The sequence below is a fragment of the Eupeodes corollae genome, chromosome 2 (genome assembly GCF_945859685.1).
Source record: "Eupeodes corollae chromosome 2, idEupCoro1.1, whole genome shotgun sequence".
NCBI classification, from domain to species: domain Eukaryota; kingdom Metazoa; phylum Arthropoda; class Insecta; order Diptera; family Syrphidae; genus Eupeodes; species Eupeodes corollae.
The window spans coordinates 99698994-99714485 of NC_079148.1; the positions used below are offsets into that span (position 1 = coordinate 99698994).

Genomic DNA, 15492 nt, shown 5'->3' on the forward strand with positions numbered 1-15492 from the left:
CAACTATAGAGGAATCAGTCTACTTAACATCGCCTATAAAATCTTCTCTGCCGTAATATGTGAACGTCTAAAACCCATCGTCAACAACCTGATAGGTCCTTGTCAGTGTGGTTTTAAACCAGGAAAGTCCACATTCGATCATATATTCACATTACGGCAGATCCTGGAAAAAACCCAAGAAAACCAAATCGACACCGACCATCTTTTCATCGATTTCAAGGCCGCATATGACAGCATAAACAGGGACGAGCTGTACCAAACTCGTCCGTTTGTGCAGGATGACCATGGAGAATTCACGCTGCTCCATAAAGGTTGGAAACAACTTAAAGAACCTTTCGATGTCAAAAAAGGTTTTAGACAAGGTGATGCGGTGTCATGTGATTTTTTTAACATCGTGCTTGAAAGAATAGTGCAGAGCTCATACGTCAACACTAGAGGCACTATCTTTCAAAAGTCCGTCCAATTACTGCCATATGCTGATGACATTGACATAATCGGAATAACTCAGCGTGATGTCAATGGGACTTTTGTGAGTATTGAGGCAGAGGCGTTTAACGGTTAATGAGGGCAAAACAAAGAACATGCTGTCGTCTAGAAAGGACATACAACACCGACGTCTTGGTCAAAACGTCACAATCGACAGACGTAACTTTGAGGTAGTCAAGGACTTCGTCTACCTAGGCTCCGCTGTAAACGCAGAAAACAACACCAGCGCTGAGATCAAACGCAGAATAACTCTTGCTAACCGCTGTTTCTTTGGACTAAGAAAGCAATTGAGTGTTTAAGTCCTCTCCGAGGGACCAAAGTGTTGCTATAAAAGACCCTTATCATCCCTTTCCTGCTATACGGTGCAGAAGCATGGACCATGACAAAAGTGGATTAAAGCACCTTGGGTCGCTTCGAGAGAAAAGTTCTTCGTGTGATGTACGGTCCCGTATCCATCGAAGCGGAGTGGAGGAGAAGATGGAACGACGAGCTGTACGGGCTGTACAGCGACGTAGACTTAGCCAGAAAGGTAAAAGTCCAACGACTGAGATGGCTGGGTCACGTAGAGCGCATTGCCCGGAAAGTCTTCGAATCCGCACCCACAGGACAGCGCAGTAGAGGAAGGCCGCGGATCAGGTGGCGCGCACAAGTGGCGCGCACAAGTGGAAAATGACCTCACCCAACTTGGAGTGCGAAACTGGAGACATCTAGCTAGGGACCGAGATAGGCGGAGAAGTTTGTTGGGTGAGGCCCTAGTTCACACAGGACTGTAGCGCCACCGTAAGTAAGTAAGTAAGTAAGAAACAAAATTGATTCGTATGCTTATATTCTGAAAATCATTTCATATTTAAACCACAAAATGTAAATATAAACAATATTTTTAAAATCGAACAAAACTAAAGCTTAACAAAACCAGGTTTCGGCTTCATTAATATTATAAATTATTCTCTAAATTAGTTGGAATAGAAAAAAATTAAATTTGGTATTTATTCATATGCACTATTTATAGTATTCGTAATCACTTTTGCTTTCAAGTTTTTTTTTTTAAGTAGAGTATTTTATTTTTTCCTGAATTCTTAATTTAACATGTTAAATGTCAAATGTTTATAGAGTAAGTGAAAGTTTAACAAAAAATGTCATTATTATAAAACATTACATTTAAATTATTTCTGAATTCTTGCAACTTTTCGAACTTTTTCATCATCTTAGAAACATAACGTTAGACCATAACGTTTATAATGACTGGAAAATTTTAGCAACACTTAATTTAAACTTTTCTAAGTGAGAATCACTTTTTTTTTTATCTATAGCTGTCTCTTTGTATGAACATAATAATGCTACTTTTGAAAAATGAATTCCTAATTATTATTTGTATTTCGAAACAGCATGAATTCACCCTACTGAATGAAAGGCAGAGGATCCCCTCAGTCACTTTTATCACTATTATTTTAAATCATTGGCTTACGCAATTCATACCAAGATTTCCGACAGATTGAGATGTCAGGCGTCAACAGAACTGATAGATAGTACAACAAAAAAAATAACAAAAATAAAACATACCCCCCTGGTAGCAAGCTTTAATCAATACCAAATAAAGCTTTGTTTCTTTTTCTGAACTGAATAATAAATAAATATAGGAACGTAGCACGTTTACTAAAAATGACGTTGGTTCGTAGGTTTTAATAAAGCGAAAAATACAATCTGAATAATAAAGATGACAACAAATTTTATATCGCGGCTTGAAAACGTCGATAAGTCTTTTTACAATAATAAAAACATGTTTGTTGTTTTCCATATACATACATATAAATATTTACTCATACATTAATCATATTTAATAAATTGGCAAAAGAATATTTATTCTTTCCAAAACAAACTAAGCGACCCTGAAACCTGAAAGGCAACAGCACCTGCTCGATTAGTTCCCACATACATTTTAAAGGTGTTTATTATTAAAATACCACCCATCACTTTCAAGATTGTACGTAGGTTCTAAGTACGAATATATGTACGTACTTTTATGGTAAAATACCACACCAATTATAAAGAAACAATCATTCGAAGTTTTTACTCCAACAGATTTTGTATAGTGGTCGGTGGCATAGTGAAATGACAATCTTATTATAACGGCAACACCGAGGAAGTTGAAGTCAGCGAGGCCATAAAATTATACTTTTATTAAACTGCTGTGAGACCACAAATGATTGAAGAATCAGAAGATTAGTTAAATTTGTTGTCAACTGAAAGAAAAAATAAATCAATTAATAAATTTAATAACAACATAGGTTTGATAAGTGAGTACCTACCTAAACGAAACCACCAAAATGGTCATTCCTAACAATAAGATGATAGGCATACGCCCTGCGCCGCTATCGCTAATGTGATAGTTTAACTTTTTGTTTGGAACATCTACGATATAATATTAAAACCATAGGTTAGGTTAGGTTATAGTGGCTGTCCAAGATGGAAACGGACACACTTAGACCAGTTTAATGGCCCATTGTGATACCACATGAATCTTGAGGCTTCCTCCTAAGATCAATGGAACCAGCTTGAGTCCCTTACGAAACGTGATTATACATATTAAAACCATATTAAAGTATATTTAACTTTGGAGAGTTCTGGAAAAATAATAATTTGCATGTGCAATGCACAGAACACATTTAAGCATTCGTTGCTTTAAGAGGGTAGCGCTGGCATTTGACTTCAGTCAAACTTAGTTGTCATTTGAAGTGTTACAATGGGCGGGTTCAGACGATATAAGGGACTTGAAAGTAAGGAAAGAGTTTCTAGCATCGAAAAATTGCTTCCCATTAAGGCAACTTTATTGAAAAGTTGACTGGAAAAAGTTAGTCAAGAAAAATCTCCCTAACTATCAAGTCTACTTCTGTCAAAATGACAGTGGACCATGTCTTTTTATTCAATTGAAAGCTGAACTTTATTACACTATGATTTCTTAATTTTTTGCACCACTTCATTTAATGTTTTGTGTAAAAGGGTTCCTTGTCAATTTGGAAAATAAAAAACAAATCGTGACTTGTAAACGGTGATTTTTTAAGAGCTTGAGAACTTTTAAAAAAAAAAACGCATAAAATTTGCAAAATCTCATCGATTCTTTATTTGAAACGTTAATAATTTAATTTAAATGTTGACCGCGGCTGCGTCTTAGGTGGTCCATTCGGAAAGTCCAATTTTGGGTAACTTTTTCGAGCATTTCGGCCGGAATATCCCGAATTTCTTCGGAAATGTTGTCTTCCAAAGCTGGAATAGTTGCTGGCTTATTTGTGTAGATTTAAGACTTGACGTAGCCCCACAAAAAATAGTCTAAAGGTGTCAAATCGCATGATCTTGGTGGCCAACTTACCGGTCCATTCCTTGATATGAATTGTTCTCCGAAGTTTTCCCTCAAAATGGCCATAGAATCGCGAGCTGTGTGGCATGTAGTGCCATCTTGTTGAAACCACATGTCAACCAAGTTCAGTTCTTCCATTTTGGCAACAAAAAGTTTGTTAGCATTGAACGATAGCGATCGCCATTCACCGTAACGTTGCGTCCAACAGCATCTTTGAAAAAATACGATCCAATGATTCCACCAGCGTACAAACCACACCAAATAGTGCATTTTTCGGGATGCATGGGCAGTTCTTGAACGGCTTCTGGTTGCTCTTCACTCCAAATGCGGCAATTTTGCTTATTTACGTAGCCATTCAACCAGAAATGAGCCTCATCGCTGAACAAAATTTTTCGATAAAAAGCGGATTTTCTGCCAACTTTTCTAAGGCCCATTCACTGAAAATTCGACGTTGTGGCAGATCGTTCGGCTTCAGTTCTTGCACGAGCTGTATTTTATACGGTTTTACACCAAGATCTTTGCGTAAAATCTTCCATGTGGTCGAATAACACAAACCCAATTGCTGCGAACGGCGACGAATCGATATTTCACGGTCTTCAGCAACACTCTCAGAAACAGACGCAATATTCTCTTCTGTACGCACTGTACGCATTCGTGTGGTTGGTTTAATGTCCAATAAAGTAAACTGAGTGCGAAACTTGGTCACAATCGCATTAATTGTTTGCTCACTTGGTCGATTATGTAGACTATAAATCGGACGTAAAGCGCGAAACACATTTCGAACCGAACACTGATTTTGGTAATAAAATTCAATGATTTGCAAGCGTTACTCGTTAGTAAGTCTATTCATGATGAAATGTCAAAGCATACTGAGCATCTTTCTCTTTGACACCATGTCTGAAATCCCGCGTGATCTGTCAAATACTAATGCATGAAAATCCTAACCTCAAAAAAATCACCCTTTAGCTTGCCTGAGGAGTATTTTGTAGACAATAATTTTGTTGGTAGTTTTTGTACTATAAATTTAAAGTAGAGCTTTGTGTAACTAGTTGCCTTGGTCAAAATTCACGTTCAAAGAATGAAATTGAATGCAAATGAAATCCCTGCTCAATATTGGACAGGTTCCGAAAACATAAGGGACTTATTTTGCTGTCAACTGCATTCTTTGAAAGCTAAATAATACCAAGACAGCTAGTTAATTTTTCCAGATGTCATAAACTTGACTATGTTTTAGTTACAGAAGGTTAGGTTAGGTCTTCTGATGAGCCCAACCATTACATCGGGGCGAAGCGCATATAAGAACACCTATGCTGGTTTATTTTTATTTTTATTTTCATTTCCTGATTCTAAAAATAAAAATTTTATTTTCATGATTTTAAATCATATTTATTAAAAATAATTGGTGTTCAGGAACAAACAATTCGACTGTTAACAGTCAAACATTTCTCTTCAAGGTTAGGTTAGGTTAAAGTGGCTGCGAATTCATAATCCACACACTTAGTCGAAAACAAAAGGCCCATTGTGATACCACATGAAACTAGAGAGTTACCACTAGTCGAACTATTTTGAGCTTTTTATAAAGCGAAGGGGATATTTGATATCCTTTTTAGCTAGTTCACTGGGATTATGAAAAGAGAAGTCTCCCAGATGAAGTTTGCGTCTAAGTGAAAGAGCAGGGCAAGTGCAGAGAAGGTGGGAGATTGTTTCCTCTTCTTCCACGTCCCTACAGCACCTGCAGAAGTCATTTGAGGCTACACCAAGTCGTATTGCGTGTCTGCCTATAAGACAGTGTCCCGTAAGGACACCTATTAGGGAGGTAATATGAAGTCTGCTTTGAAATAACAATTCTTTAGAGTGGTTTAGGTCCATGGAAGGCCATATGAGTTTTGTGGCTTCGCAAGTTGGTAAATTGTGCCACCTAGAGTTTGCTATCGCAAAAGCTGTTTCTTTTAGCAGAAGTTTACATGTAGCTATCGGTATACCTTTCTTCTCCCTTTCAGGTGAAATAGGTATGACGGTTCCATTTTTAGCGAGTTCATCGGCTCTACAATTTCCTGTGATGTCTCTGTGGCCCGGCACCCAACAGAGGTGAATGTTAAATTGCTGCGTCATCTCCATAAGAGACAATCGACAATCGAGGGCTGTTTGAGATTTGGTTGAGACACCGTCAAGAGTTTTAAAATCAGCCTAACTGTCAGAGAAGATGCGGATATCAGAAGTTGATATCACGTTTTCTCTTAACCAGGAGAGGACCTCTTTGATCGCTAAAATTTCCGCTTGGAAGACGCTACAATGATCAGGGAGGCGGAATGAGATGCTTAGATTAAACTTTTCTGAGTACACACCACTACCAACTCCCTCATTTGTCTTGGAACCATCTGTATAAAAATGAATACTTTTGTTATCCAGGAGTTTTTTCTCTTCCCATTCATCTCTGGATGGAATGGATACCTGGAAATTTTTTTCCAAATTGGGGTTTTGGAATAGTGTAGTCTATATACTTTGGTATAGAACGTAAGAGGTTCCAAATGATGGAGTGCCCCGCATTGTTCTTGGTCCATTGAGATGAGACGTCGAGTCTTATCGCTGTACTCGCTGCCACTTGTTTACTGAAGATGTCGTGGGGTGTAAGATGGAGGAGAGTGTCTAACGCTGCTGAGGGTGTGGTTCTCAATGGCCCGCTTATGAAGAGACATGCAGTGCGTTGGAATCTGCTGAGTTTGTCGTATTATGTGACTTTCTCCAGTGCAGTCCACCATACTGCAACCCCGTACATAAGTATTGGTCGGATGACCGATGTGTATAGCCAATAGGTTATGCGAGGTTGAAAACCCCATTTGCTTCCTTGTAAAGGAAAAGAGCTGCTGTAGCTTTTTAACTCTTTCCTGAATATTAGGTTTCCAACTTAATTTTTTGTCCAATATCAGAACAATATATTTGGCTTCATTGGTAAAAATTAGTGGTACACCTTTTATTGAAGGAGGTATAATTACTGGGGTCTGGTATTTCCGTATAAAGATTAGTACTAAGTCCGCAGTGATCAGCCCATCTAGAGAGCATATTGAGTGCGTTTTGGAGGAGGTCTCTCAGTGTATTAGGATGTTCTCCTGTGACGGCGTTAGCAACATCATCGGCATACGCAACCACTCTGTAGCCTTCCCTCTCAAGGGATATTAGTAGTTCGTTAACCACTATGTTAAACAGGAAAGGGGACAGAACACCACCTTGCGGAGTGCCTCTACCGACAAACCTTTTCGTACAAAAATCCCCCATCTTAGAGTTGATGATCCTGCTTTTTAGCATTAGATTAATCAACTCACAGACTGAGTATTCAACGTTTAGGGTTGTCATAGCAAAAGTGATAGCGGACGTGTCAACGTTGTTGAAAGCGCCTTCAATATCCAGGAAGGCCACCATAGTATATTCCTTTTGCTCTAGGGAGTATTCGATAATTCTTACCAGAGTGGGCAAGGCTGTTTCTACCGATTTCCCTTTGCAGTAGGCATAGGCATGCTGAGACATCGATAGTCTCTTATAAATGCTATTACGTACATGGATATCAATCAATCGTTCGAGAGTTTTGAGAATGAATGATGATAGGCTAATAAGCTACAATTTACCTTCTGTGAAGACTTGTAGCAACCATATAATTCACAGTAGCTCTATGTAGCTCATATTATATGGAATCTCGATTTATTCGAGATAATATGCGTCGAGACAAGGTGTAATGGTCATCTTCTGATGAGCCCAACCATTGCATCGGGGCGAAACGCATATAAGAACACCTATGCTGGTTTATTTTTATTTTTATTTTCATTAAATGATTTTAAAAATAAAAATTTTATTTTCATGATTTTTAATCATATATGTATATTAAAAATATAGGCTAATAGGTCTCAGATCTTTAGGGTTGATATGCGAACATTTGCCCGCTTTAAAAATGAAAACTACCTTTACTTCTCTCCATGGCTGAGGTATATAGACTTAGTTACAGAAAGTACCAACAATATTATTATCTACAAAAGAAAACTCCCCGCACAGGCTACAAGGCCAGCATAAGATTTGTTTTGTATTATAAAGAAAAAGTCCTTATTTATTTTTCAATATGGAAAGGAACCCTCTAACATAAAACGTTAAGTAAATTGTGCACAGAGTTATGAAGTTCAGCCTTCACTTGTATAAAAAACATGATCAGCTGACATTTTGATGTAAATAGACTTGATTTTTCTCGACTAATTTTTCAATAGAGAAACGAATACTGGAAACTTGCCTTACCTTCAAGTTTCATCAAGCCATACTAAAAAATAAGTCCAGTATTTTTCTACCTCTTAGAAAAAATTACAAAATACAGAAATTTTAATAAAATGTATACCTTAAATATGTTACCTTTAAGATTTGAATACTTAAAGAAGATGTCCAACTAAAAGAATCTGCTTTGTTTTTCAATAGTTCTCTTCAGTCTACACAATTAAAAATTTTAATTTTCAACTAGGTTTATTTTGTATTTTTAATTGAACTAATCAAACGTTTCTAAGGTCAAATTGTTTTTTTTTTAGGGTCGCAGGTTGCATGCGACCTATGTACATGTAGATACATATAAAACAAAAAAACAGTTGAAAATAAAGAAGAACAAAAAACAATACAATGTCTTAAAAATTTTCCACTCAACTTCTGTTTTCTACCTACCATGATCACTTTGAAGAGAAGCAAGACAACAAAAATTCCAAACCCTCTTTCAAATTTACGAGGCACCCTATAAATAAATGACGATACTGGAAAATTTTACCTGACAAACAAACAAGTCGACTGTTCCAAAACCTCAAATTTTGAGAATTTATAATTTCACAACAGAGAGAAAATATCTTATCGTTGAAAAGATAATAATCAGAAATACCAAAAATAACTAATCCCGATTTTATTTTAGTACCGTCTTTTTTGAAAACAAGTTTTTCAACACTCAATTATGTTCTTTAGATCCATAGGTACAAACAAGAAGGTACTGCCTAAATATACCAAAACAAAAGTCACATGGTTTTTAAGTAAATAGATACGTAAGGCTCGTCAACAACAAAATTAAATTAAAAAAAAAAAAACATTAAACAACAACAATTTATTTATTTATCCATAAACATTTTGTTTTTTATGTCACTCATAGGAAAGTCCCATTGTATTTTAAATTGTTTGTTTCAATAAAAAAAAAGAGAGGCTATTCATCGAGATTGCGGTTCTTGAATTGTTACAAACTGATTAGAATAGAAGACCGGAGAAGGCATGATCGTATTTTTCCCTTTGTTTTTGCCTTCAGATTGCGAATCGCACGTGAATTCAAAGCTTCACACCAAATAAAAACAATCACTCACACATATACCAAATAAATGTATAAGTTTATCATAAACAGTGCCGGACTTTACATTCATTGGCAGAGCAAGTCGACACAACTTACGCACTTAAGGTGGCGCTACAATCCGGGGCGGACTTGGGCATCAAACAACGTGCGTCTCCAGCAAGCCCGGTCCCTAGCTAGCTGTCTCCAGTTTCGCCCCCTAAGTTGGTTAAGGTTCTCTCCCATATGCATGAGCCACCTAAGTCGCGGTCTTACTCTACCCCACTATCCCTCGGGATTGGATCCAATACCTTCAACACAATTGGACAATAAAATGTCAATGAAGACTAGAACCATTATACATCTAAACAAAAAATAGAATACTAAAATTCATAATTCTTAAAGGAGCTTTTTTTTAATAACACGGGTGCTACGACTCAGCACAACGATATCAAAACAATTGCTCCTTTCCTTTTTGTGGCCAGTTCCATTCCCCTCCAAAACAATTTCGTCGTATTAGGCGTGGGATGGAAACTTTTTGTCGGAAGAATTTGCAACTACGATGGATGTAAAACAAGGCTGCATTTTGGGCACGTTATTATTCATCTTGTTTAATAATGACATAACAGATTATATCGGAGGCGGGGTGGAAATCAATAGGGTATTAATACCGGGCCTTATGTATGCTGACGATATTGTTTTTCTCACCGATACAATAAATAGTATGCAGCTTAAAATCAACAGACTCCAAAAAATACTGCCACACTTGGAATTTATCTGTGAATTTAGAAAAGACGAAAATTCTTGTATTTAGAAACAGATGAGGGCGATTCTAGAAAAACGAAAGATGGACTTATCAAACAGACCCCATTGAAGTTGTTAGAGAGTATAAGTACCTTGGTTTTCTGATAACGTCTAATCTCAATGTGGAAAAACATCTTAAAATTAAATTAGAAGAAGCAAAACGAGCCATTAATTCGGTCTGGAGTACCTGCATCCAAAGTAAATTTTTAACGCATAACTCAAATAAAAAATTTACCGAGCGACTGCCCAGACTATTCTTCTACATGCAGCAGCACAAGTATTTGAATATGTGGAAAAGTTGCAACGTTACTGCATAAAAAGCATCTTTAGGCTACCTAATAACACCCCAAGCTATATGATCCATCTGAAAACAGGTTGTCTTCTATTGGAAACATTAAGGATACATTTTGGTTATATAGTTAAAGTCATGCAAATGGAAGAAGAACGCCTGACCAAAATTGTCCTGAAGCTACTATTCTTAGAAGAAAATTTGAGAACATATTGAAAAAATCAGGAGGATCTCTTGGCAGCTTTGAATGGTGACTGTGGCTGAATAAGTCTATATAGATACACTACAAGTGCTCTAAATTATAGAAAACGAGTCAGAGAAGTTGATTTTTGAAAATATGTACATTTTTTAGAAAGTTACAAAAAAAATTAAGAAAAAAGGCTCAAATATTCCTCCCCTCCGAATGCAGAGTAATGTATTTGTAACTCAGGAGGTAAAAGCAAATATTTTGGCTGAAACTTTTACACAAAATCATCAAATTTCAGCGCAATTAAGTGATCTTCAAACTGAAAATCTTGTAAGGGAAAAATTAGCGGAAATAAATAGTCTTATTATCAACCAAGCAGATATATTAATACACAGCAACAGTTTAGTCAACAATTTAATAAAAGAATTAAAAATAAAGAAATCACCTGGCCTTGACGGCATCAGTAATCAAATGTTGAAAGCGTTACCTAAAAAAGGTATTACCTACATTACGTTCTTGTTCAACTTCTGTATTAAACTCTGTTACTTTACTGAAAAGTGGAAAATAGCCAAAGTGGTCCCAATCAGTAAGCCTGGCACTTTCAGTAAAATTTTCGAAAAAAGTCTTAAAGAATCGCCTCTCAAAGCATGTAGAACAAGCTAATATATACCCTATCGAGCAATCCGGTTTCAGAGCTGGCCACTCCACTAATCATCAAATTTTAAGAATAAATCAGTATGTTCAAAATAGCCTTAACTCAAAACATTCAACTGGTGTAGTATTCCTAGATATCGAAAAAGCCTTCGACACGGTATGACATGAAGGACTCATCTACAAACTAATTATGTTTAATTTTTCTAGCTATCTTATACAAATTATATGGAACTTTTTAAAAAATAGAAAATTTCTTGTGTCCACTGGAATTTCGAAGTCTTCCATGCAAGAAATTTGTTACGGAGTTCCACAAGGCTCTGTACTTGGACCGATTCTTTTCAATATTTTTATGTCTGACCTACCTTATTTTCAAAACATTACTGAAGTTGCTATGTTTGCAGATGACACTGCCCTTTTTGCCTCAAGTATTCTTCCTCAAGAAGCAATAAATAGTTTACAGACTTCCCTTGACACACTTTTAAATTTCTTAAACAACTTTTAATAAAAGTTAATGCTGAAAAGTGTCAAGCTATGTGGTTTACTCGACGTAGAAAGGAAAGTTTTCTCCCACAATCTGTGCTTAAAATAAACTCCGTTGATATTGAACATTGTAAAAACCTTGCTGTCACATTTGATAAGAAACTTACTTTTGAAAAACATATATCTATTACAATCCATAAAATCAATCTGTTAGTTAAAATTCTATACCCATTCATTAATAGAAAATCTAAACTAAGCATGCATAATAAAATCTTAATTTACAAATCTGTTTTTCAACCGGTGTTAACTTATGGTGCCCCAGTATGGTTTGACTGTGCTGAATCACACATAAAAAAGCTTCAAGTAAGCCAAAATAAAATCCTTAAATTAATGCTCAATTTGCCATGGTTTTAGTCGACTATTAGGCTCCACGATAGAGCAAATGTCAGACCAATTAAATTTGTTCTTTATAAGCTACAAGAAAAGTTTTATTAAAGATGTTCTTACTCGGAAAATGAGTAAATTTGGGTTTTTGTGCAATTTTAGTTTTAAAGTATTACATAATGGTTTTTTTCTTGTAATGTTTTCCCTTAAAAATTATATTTTCTTTTGTAATGTTAAAATTTTTTGTCATAAATTTATCAAAGATATTAAAGATGTAAAGAATAAAATTTTAAAACTCTTAAATTATGTAAATATGTAAATAATGTAAGCTTTAAACTGCAAGTAAAACTAAACTTGAACTTGAACTTAATACCATACATTAATAATTAAATATTTTTTTGAATTGAACTTATTTTAAACTATGTTAAACAATACAAAAATGTCAATCTGGTAGACGGCTTATTGCCAAACCAAAAGACTTAATGTTTATAATATATTGTAAAATATTGTATTATTTTATTATTATACATTTGGAATAAAAAGTCATTAAAACTAAACTAACTAACTAGTTGGATTTCCAAGAAAACTCAATAATTTACCCTTGAACTACATTCCGGACTCTCGTCTCGTCTCAAATTCTTTTCTTAATAAAAAAAAATTTTTAACCTAACCTCTATGATTATTACCAGGAACACTTTGTAACAATTTCCATGTACTTCTTTTAAAAAATATATGAAGCAAAATATTTATAAATGTGCAAATGTGCTCAAATGAAAAGTATTTTGATATTTTGTATGATACTTTATAAAACGTTGTAAATTGCCTATAATTGGGGCTCCTGTTCTCCTGATAGATAGATCCGCCACTGGACATAAACACATATCACTCTCGTCAGAGTTATATTGTATGTATTCACAAAATATAAGTTTAACTTTTGCTAGTTGTGTTTCCAAGTGCTCGATTCCGACTCCGAGTAATCTTTTTTATTGCATAATACAATTCTTTGTTTCATAGATAACTAGTGCCTACTATTTGGATAAAGAAAGTGATCAAAGGTCTAAAGAAAACATGTGTACATCTTAGCTACAAATAACAAATAAATAAGAACAACCAACTAACCTAAACCTCATACATAATTTAAAAAACAGGCACCTTATCACACGTCACCAGGCCATTATCGATCACTTAAAATAAAAAAACAACTTTTCTCATAATCGTCCAACCAACGAACGACTCAATCAGTCTCTCAGCAGAACTCGATTCAAGAGGATCGTTATTCGTTAAACAAAAATATACCTAGTGATACATTTTAAAAATAAATCATACATCGTTCAAAAGTATAAACGAGTTTTTCATTATTTTCCTTCAGTGATTTTCTTTTGTCAAGTTGAAAATAAATATATAAAACAAAAAAAATGAATCGTTCACCAGTTGCTTTAGCAAGAAACACCACAAACGGCTGTGCTGCAATGAATGGTGTCGCACTTCTTACTAAGACAAACGATTCATTTGGCGTAGGCAAACATTCCTGTCCTATTATGATTAATCACAACGACGACGGTGACAAAAACAAAGTGAAAAATCCAGAAATGGCTGCAAAAATTATAAAACAATCAAATATAGTGTGCTTCGATGTGGATTCAACGGTGATCCAAGAAGAAGGCATAGACGAGTTGGCTGACTTCTGTGGCAAAGGGACCGAGGTGTCCCGTGTAACCAAAGAGGCAATGGGAGGTTCAATGACATTTCAAGACGCTCTAAAAGTAAGACTCAACATCATACGACCAAGCCAAAGTCAAGTAGCAGATTTCAAAAAACTTCGCCCTAGTAAACTGACAAAAGGTGTAAAACAATTCATTGGCTACCTTAAGGCCGAGGGCAAACAAGTGTTCTTGATCTCTGGTGGATTTGATTCGCTTATTGAACCTGTGGCAACTGAATTAAACATACCCATGTGCAATGTATTTGCCAATAAATTATGTTTCAATGAAAATGGCGACTATGCTGATTTCGATACAACAAAACCAACATCGAGATCCGGTGGCAAAAGCGAAGCTGTAGCGATAGTAAAACGACAAAATGATGCTTCATCTATAATTACTATGATTGGCGACGGAGCGACTGATCTAGAGGCTGTTCCTCCAGCTGATTATTTTATTGGATTCGGAGGCAACGTTGTGCGCACTGAAGTATTCAACAGAGCAAAGTATTTCGTAACTGATTTCGATCAGCTGTGGGCTAAGGATGAGTAATCAATCCATAATCCAACCGATTCCTAGTAGATTTTTGTTTTGTATAAAATAGATTTAATTTAATTGTTGATTTATGAGTGCTACTAACAGTATACAAAATAGTGTAAATATGAATGTATTATGTCTAAGAAAATTTATTACAGAAGAAAATATAGTGTTTTCATTATGAATGAAGTAATCAAAATGAATAAAGCACATTTATTGCATTTAAGAATATTTTACTGTTTTACTTTGTGTTAATTTATTGTTAATTAAAAGAAAAAAGCTCTAAACAACAAAATATTGTTCAGCAGACACAAATTGTTGTTCAAGTATGAATATTTCGGATAGATAAAAAACAAAGGTAAATGAAATAATGTAAATCATATAAGTTTGCAAAGCTTTATCAAGACCCATGTACGAGTACGTAGTTTGAAAAAAAAATACAACTTTAGAAAGCATACATCAATCAAGTTTAATTTAAATTTCAATTAACCCCCGGGAATGAGGTCACATTTTATTTTTTGCAAGAGTAGTGAAAGAAGTGAAAATTGACAGTAGCGATAGAAAAATAATAACAATACAAAAATAACAATTTTTAATTCAAACCCCATTTATTCCGACTTATGGTATAAGCAAACGTGCAGTTTTAAGCTTTGAAATGCTTGTTTTTTTTTTAAATGTATGAATAAACACGCTTAATTAAGATAGCACGGTACTTTGGTGGTGGCAGTGATATTTTACGTTATATATTTTATTGCCAGGAAGCTAACTCAAGATTGATATGAAGAGATTATTTAGATATGATTTCAGCAAGAAGTCTCTTCTTATTTCTTTTTCTCATTTTTCTTAAAAGCAATTTTCTATAATTTTGGTAGAAATAAAACCTTCTAAAGTGGCTGCAAACATAACAAAAATTATGTTTTCTTTTTTATTTCTAGTTGTCCCATTAGCGTTGACTTTCTTTCAAACAACAAACTATGAGTTCTCTCAAGCTTAACAACTTAAATGAGACCATAAATTATGTTTTTTGGTTTTTATATGTAGTAGCTTCGTATTTTTTGTTTTTATTTTATATCTGCAATAGAATCTATGAACTTAGACAAAGAAAAGTTGTTAAGTTTTTGACCTTATTATTTAATTAGTTATGCTTGAATAAAATTAGAAGCCTAGATATATATCAAGATGAAAGTTATAGTAATGATCAGTTTAGTTTTCTTGAATTGTGAAAATGATTGTTGTAAGGCAAACTTATACTGAATTTGTATGTACTTATTTAGTTTATTTTTCAAAACGCCCTCA

At 34.9% G+C, this 15492-nt stretch overlaps 2 protein-coding genes across 7 annotated transcripts in view; one reads left to right on the forward strand and one right to left on the reverse strand.

Annotated features, from left to right (window-relative positions):
- The window catches only part of LOC129948605 (alpha-tubulin N-acetyltransferase 1), a 50959-nt gene that overhangs the window by 27665 nt on the left and 7802 nt on the right, over positions 1-15492 (reverse strand). Inside the window, exon 1 of one of the 6 annotated variants that reach the window (XM_056059752.1) lies at positions 2047-2191. The exons of 3 other annotated variants lie outside the window; for them this stretch is intronic. The gene's annotated coding sequence lies outside the window, so the exon portion shown is untranslated. Of the gene's footprint in view, positions 1-1642; positions 1773-1951; positions 1974-2046; positions 2192-15492 lie in introns of those variants that run through there. 2 more of the 6 variants (XM_056059754.1, XM_056059753.1) reach the window with 2 other exon arrangements.
- On the forward strand, positions 12999-14427 carry LOC129948607 (phosphoserine phosphatase). The gene has a single exon (XM_056059757.1). It carries the CDS (start codon positions 13375-13377, stop codon positions 14209-14211), a length of 837 nt encoding a protein of 278 aa, XP_055915732.1. The 5' UTR covers positions 12999-13374; the 3' UTR covers positions 14212-14427.

Excerpts from the sequence above, each read along its gene's own strand:
- LOC129948607 (XM_056059757.1), top strand. The coding sequence starts at position 13,375 with ATGAATCGTTCACCAGTTGCTTTAGCAAGAAACACCACAAACGGCTGT.